Source organism: Ipomoea nil, unplaced genomic scaffold (genome assembly GCF_001879475.1).
Source record: "Ipomoea nil cultivar Tokyo-kokei standard unplaced genomic scaffold, Asagao_1.1 scaffold2700, whole genome shotgun sequence".
Taxonomy (NCBI): domain Eukaryota; kingdom Viridiplantae; phylum Streptophyta; class Magnoliopsida; order Solanales; family Convolvulaceae; genus Ipomoea; species Ipomoea nil.
This window is the reverse complement of record NW_017619128.1, coordinates 795,014-801,893: the sequence shown is the minus strand read 5'-3', so window position 1 is coordinate 801,893 and position 6,880 is coordinate 795,014. Positions and strand designations below refer to the sequence as shown.

At 38.3% G+C, this 6,880-nt stretch overlaps 1 protein-coding gene across 1 annotated transcript; it reads left to right on the top strand.

Moving 5' to 3' along the window:
• The first annotated feature begins 2,227 nt into the window (after positions 1 to 2,227).
• Positions 2,228 to 5,583, top strand: LOC109155278 (putative leucine-rich repeat receptor-like serine/threonine-protein kinase At2g24130). Its single transcript, XM_019302961.1, has 2 exons — positions 2,228 to 4,828; positions 5,115 to 5,583. Exons 1-2 carry the CDS (start codon positions 2,299 to 2,301, stop codon positions 5,513 to 5,515), a joined length of 2,931 nt encoding a protein of 976 aa, XP_019158506.1. The 5' UTR covers positions 2,228 to 2,298; the 3' UTR covers positions 5,516 to 5,583.
• Positions 5,584 to 6,880: the final 1,297 nt, after the last annotated feature.

Here is a 6,880-nt window from a genome sequence, read left to right as displayed (position 1 = left end):
TATATATATATATATATATATATATATATATATATATATATATATATATATTAAAGAGAATTTGATATTGAATGAATCACTAATTATTAATTTTAGTTGAATATTGTGATTGTTTATGATTTGTGTTAAAGATCATATATTAAATTTAGTCTTTTTCAATAATTTTTTCATAATTTTATACCTTAAAGTGCACATTTTTGTCTTCCGGTGCATATTATTATGTCTTCTAGAGCATATTGTTGTGTCTTCCGGTACACACTGTTTTAGATTCTAAGTGGAGATTTTTTTTTTTTTAAAGGAGTTGATCTAAGGCTGAGAACCGCATGATTTACCTACGGCCTTCACCGCACTAGAGCCTAAGACAATATATATATATATATATATATATATATATATATATATATATATATATATATATATATATATATATATATAATGCTCATATGTGGTCATGTTGTTAGGTGTGGTCGTGTGACGGAATTTCAGAATACACTAACAGTGTTAACAACATGCACCAACAGTGTAAGGGAAACACACCACAATGAAATGCAAAAAAAAAAAAAAAAAAAATCAAAAAATACACAACAGACCCAAAAAATATACCATATAACTCACCAACCCCAATGGTGTATTTCCGAACACTGTATGGTGTTTTTACTCACACCTAATGGTGTGCTGTTGGTGATGCGTACCTAATTTATGTGCGTTTTTTGTGGTGCATTTCCTGACGTTGATGGTGTATATCTTACTTAACTATTGGTGTATTCTGAAATTCCGCCACACGACCACACCTAACAACATGACCACATGTGATCACCTCTCTAATAAGTACACACTCACGCACATTAAGCACAAAAATTCACGCACATTAGACACAAGACTCACGCACCTTAAGTACAAAACTCACACAATTAAGTATTACACACTCACGCACAGTATCAGGCACACAATTACTTAATAAACAATGACACACAAGAATACATGTAACATCAGGTTTCGAACCCATGCTCTATTAATTAACAAACCTATAAATACGACATACAAATTATGACATAGGACTACATTCGACCATGAACACGACATATAGACTAATGGCACATGACTACATCAATCCTCACATTATTCTATAATATAGTGGTCCTCATTTGAACTCAACTCTTTCTCTCTCTCTCTCTCTCTCTATATATATATATATATATATATATATATATATATATATATATATATACACACACACACACACACACATATATATATATATATATATATATATATATATATATATATATATATATATATAGTATTAGTTTAATTTAGTTTTTTATCATGCATCGAATGAGCATATAGTAGAGTTACGATTGGTGTCCCTAGATTCAGTTAGCAGGTACTCAAAGGTATTACTTGAACCAGATTCGGGTAGTATATATACTACTCCGTAATATATTATGGGTTTGTTTGGTTCGCACATGAGAATCAAAATCTGAATAGAAATCAAATACTTGGTATGTAATTGTATAAATTTTGGTGAAAGTATTTTTCATGTTTGATAGTAGGGTGGAATTAGAATGATTACCATGTTTTGTTATGTATGACCCTATAATGAGAATAAACGTTTTAAAAAATACAAAAATAAAAAATTTAGGCAATTGATCATAATATAATGACATCCAAAGCACTAATATGAACAAAAAAAAAATAAAAATCAAAACAAAAATCTAAAAGCACTAATTGAAACTTAGAAATCATATTACCAATAAAATGAATGATACATTTTTAATTAGGGAATGAGATTTTTTATTGAAGAGATAATCAAATCTCATAGCTGTGTTTTAAAAAATTGTCAACTAAACACAAATTAGCCAAGACCTTGTGATATAATGGTATCAAGGTTGGACTCTCATTTGAAAGGTCATGGGTTTGAATCTCAATGATTTTGATTTCAATTTCTAGTGTATAAACTTATGAACCAAACACACCCAATATATACTCATTTTGAATTCAAGTTTTGAGTACTCAAACCGTATATAATTAGGTGGGTGGGTGGGTCGGTATTAGTTGAAATCTATTCACTCATCATCAGTTATCAGCAGCTGTTTTGTTCCCCCCACAAATCATAGCTTAATTCAACTGTTCACTTGAAAAAAAAATCTCTTCCCACCTTCACTCACATAAACTCATTCATCAATCAATGATCCACACATACAACCACAGAGATCACACCCACACAGCAGCCTGACTGTATGAAAGTGTCTTGTTGAGTTTTATTAGCTGTTCACAAGCCCCTCCTTATCAAGCAGAATGAGAAGTAATAATCATATGGCTTTCAAGGGACTAACATACCTCTTCCTGCTCCTTCTACATATGGCCGTGGCATTTGGCGACGCTCTCTCCGCCTACCATCACTCTCTCCTCACTGACAAAGCCGCACTCCTAGCATTCCGAAGGGCCATACTTTTCGATCCTCATTCAAGGCTCGAGAGCTGGAACGAGGCCAATGATGTGTGCAACTTCACCGGTGTGAGCTGTGGCAGGTTCCATCACCGCGTGATGCTCATCAACCTCAATGCCTCTGACCTCGTCGGCCTCCTCTCTCCCTTCATTTCCAATCTCACACAACTTCGCGTCCTCCAGCTCGCTGACAACCATCTCTTTGGCATCATCCCACCCGAGATTTCTTTCCTTCAATACCTTCGCGATCTAAGGCTTGATAACAACAGTTTGTACGGCTCAATTCCAGCTTCTTTGTCTTTCCTTTCCAAACTTTTACTCATCAGTCTTAGGGGGAATAAGTTCAGTGGAACTATTCCACATTCTGTCTTCACCAACTGCACCTTACTATACAACGTCGACTTCTCTGACAACCTCCTCATAGGAAACATTCCATCAGAAATAGGAAATTGCCCAGAATTATGGACCCTTAATTTGTATGATAACCAATTGACAGGAGAAATCCCTTACTCTTTGACCAATGCCTCAGACTTGATTAATTTGGATGTGGAGAACAACCATCTGTCTGGTGAATTGCCTTCAGTAATCGTATCGAAGCTGCATAAGCTGTGGTTCCTTCACTTGTCAAATAATGCTATGGTGAGTCATGATCTAAACACTGATCTCGAGCCGTTCTTTACTGCTCTATCGAACTGCAGTCGATTAGTGGAGCTGGAACTGAGCAGTATGGGTCTCGGAGGAAGGTTATCTAGTTCCCTTGCAAGAGTTGGTGCGACTCTTGAAACGTTGCAGCTGCAGGACAACCGGATAATCGGATCTATTCCTCGTGATTTTGGCAGATTTTCGAACCTTACGCTGTTGAACTTGACAGCAAATCTTCTGAATGGCAGCATTACAACAGAAATAAGCAAAATGGCAAGCTTGGAGCAGCTTTACTTGTCTCACAACATGCTGACAGGTGATATCCCTGAAGCTTTAGGGCAGTTGTCTCATCTAGGTGTGTTAGATCTTTCAAATAACAGGTTATCTGGAAGCATCCCTCGAAGTCTAGGGAATTCGATAAATTCTTTGTTCCTCAACAACAACCTTCTCTCAGGACATATTCCTACAAGTTTGGGGAAATGCAAAGGCCTGTACAAAGTAGACCTCTCTTTTAATAAACTGACAGGAAGCATTCCCCCAGAGATATCAGAAATGCGGGAGCTTCGAATTTTCCTGAATCTTTCACATAACCAGCTTAATGGATCTTTGCCCATTGAGCTAAGCAAGCTGGAAAATGTCCAGGAGATTGATCTGTCTTCAAATCGCCTCACCGGAAGTATATTTTATCAGATTTCAAACTGCATTGCCTTGACAAAGCTAAACCTATCAGCCAACAATCTAGAAGGGCATCTTCCAGAATCCTTGGGTGAGATGAGGAACCTTGAAGTTTTTGATGTGTCAGGAAACAATTTGTCTGGAATGATACCAACAAGCTTGAATAAGGTCCACACCCTCACATTTCTGAACCTCTCATCCAATGACCTTGATGGGGTGATTCCCAGTGGAGGCATCTTCGATTCCGCCACAAATTTATCATTCCTGGGTAACCAACATCTCTGTGGGCATATTCCCGGTATCCCTGCTTGCCAGACAAAGGGAGGATATCGCGTCTTTATCATATCAGCATCAGCTTTCCTCTCAACAATATGCTGTTTAATTGGCTGCAGGCTCTTGAAACGTATGCTTTCGCCAAGCCAGCAGCCTGAAACCGAGAAGAAATTACCACTCGAGTCGATATGCAATATCCCAAGAATACCATATAAAGAACTGTCAGATGCCACCGGAGGATTTGACGAGAGCCACTTAATTGGAACAGGAAGCTATGGATGTGTGTACAAGGGAATTCTTCCAGATGGAACACCAATAGCTGTGAAGGTGCTAAGTATGCAGACTGGCAATTCCATGAAGAGCTTTATCAGAGAATGCCAAGTACTAAGGAGGATTCGACACAGAAATCTGATAAGACTCATAACAGCCTGTAGTCTACCTGATTTCAAGGCTCTTGTTCTTCCCTACATGGCAAATGGGAGCTTAGACAGGCGTTTATACCCCCACCCGCACTCGGGATCCTCTGACTTGAGCTTAATGCAGAGGGTGAACATTTGCAGTGACATTGCAGAAGGGCTGGCTTACCTACACCACCATTCTCCTGTCAAAGTCATACACTGTGATCTAAAGCCTAGCAATGTTCTTCTCAATGAGGACATGACAGCATTAGTCTCCGATTTTGGTATATCTAAGCTAGTCATGACAACTACTGGATCAGGCAATGCTGATCAGAAACTGGGGAATTCTACTGCAAATATGTTATGTGGCTCTATTGGATACATTGCACCAGGTACACTTTCCTCCAACCTATTGCAAACATGAAAGTCATAAAATATAATTGAAAAGTTAAATAGGAAAGGGGCAACCCTAGCTAAGTTGGTCAGGTTGTTGACTTGATAACCACAAGGTTACAAGTTCACTATCAGCAGGAGGAGCCAGACCAGTCAGTCAGCTATGGGCAACCTAGGCTGGTTTACCTCCTTTGCCGGCAAGGGTCACAACCCTTTCCACTTAAGTGTTTTATTGATTTCAGTCTAAAATCTAACAAAAAAGACGAAAACCGCCACGTTATGCAGAGTATGGATTTGGATCAAGCACATCTACAAAAGGAGATGTATACAGCTTCGGGGTGTTGGTTCTGGAGATGGTGACAAGAAAGAAACCAACTGATGACACATTTGGGAGAAGCTTAAGCCTACACCAGTATGTGAAAAGTGAGCAGATGGAAATAGTGGACTGTTCATTGATGAGAGCTCTGAAAGAGCAGTCAGCTGAAGTGATGAAGATGTGGGAAGTTGCCATAAGAGAGCTGATTGAGGTTGGGATGCTGTGCACACAAGACTGTCCCTCCACAAGGCCTACAATGCTTGATGCAGCAGATGACTTGAATCGCCTCAAGCGATACCTTACTGGTGACACCACTGCAACATTTGCCTCTTCTCTTGGAATATCATGCTCCACCCTAAGCATTGGTTAATGGTTTCATGTGAATTCACATTTTCAATAATTATATTTCTTTCTACTAACCATAACTAAACAATGGACATAGCCATTTACAAAATGTTTTTTTTTTTTTTTTTTGTGTGTGTGTGTGTGTGTTTAATAGTACTTCTAATGTAATTTCTAAACACATAACTTTTATATATTAATACTAAATTTAATAATTAAAAAAAAAGTGAATTGTAGATAACTCCAAGATGTTATGTAACAAAAAATGTTATTTACAGCAAATACGGGGTATATCCTAACAAAAGCAACAAGCTAATTAACCGAACAACAGAATCAAGAATTGGGGATACCCGAGCCATGTTGGTAAGGTTGTTACTTGGTAACCACACTCTTGTAAGTCCACAAGGTTATAAGTTTGATTCCCAATACGAATAGCCTATTGGTCTTCTTGGTTTGAGCTGGTCAGCCATGAGCGGATCTACAATGGGGGCAGTGGGGACTGCCCCCTATCCCTCCCCACCCCTTATATATATATGTATATATATATATACACATATAGCAGTAAAGTATATATAAAAGTATAATTTATGTACTAATTATTAAGAATTTGAGGAGCTTGTTTGGTTGCAACCTTGAATATGATATGAAATGTCATGGGATTGAATCCCCTGCAACACTTTTGTATATTTTAGTTTCTTTTCTTTATTTTAGCTCTTCTAACTCTTCAGTAAATTAAATGTTTTTTTTTTTAAGTTTACTTTCACTAGTACAGAATCAGTCATTTGAATGAATTACTCTCTCTCTCTCTCTCTGAATATGTTTGACGTAGAGATAATTTCTTTTCTCTCTAAGATTTTTCTCCCAACGGTCCTAGGGTTTGGTTGGTTATTTTTGGTAAGTTTCCCACGTCGGTTTTGGCCTGGGCCATGGAGGTCGAGGCGGTGGCGCAACCACCTGTCGGTGGGGTGCAACCGGAAACATCTGAATGGCCAGTAAGAGTGATCAAACGTTTCAAAGCTTTCAAACATTCTTTTGCGAAGACGACGACTGATCATCCAATGCTGGGAGATGATTCACCGAGAAGGAAAGAGGAAGCCAATTGGTTCGACAAAGAGATCCAGGTTGACTCGGACAAGGAAGACGATGACAATGATGTTGTGGAGGGCATTTCGGTGGTGAAATTCCCCAAAGCTCTCAGACAATAATGGATTAGAAGAATGCCCTGATCGTTAAGTTTCTTGGGAAGCCTGTGGCTTTCCCTCTTTTCCAACAACGCATGCAATGGCTACAGAATCCGGAAGGGAAGACTGAATTCATTGATAATGGATCGGTTGGTTCATTGTTAGGTTCCAATACTAGAAGAACTATCTTCATGTAATGGTGGATGACCCTT

Coding starts and splice junctions, on each gene's coding strand:
- LOC109155278 (XM_019302961.1), top strand. CDS start 2,299: ATGAGAAGTAATAATCATATGGCTTTCAAGGGACTAACATACCTCTTC. Junction 4,829..5,114: donor TATTGGATACATTGCACCAG/GTACACTTTCCT, acceptor CACGTTATGCAG/AGTATGGATTTGGATCAAGC.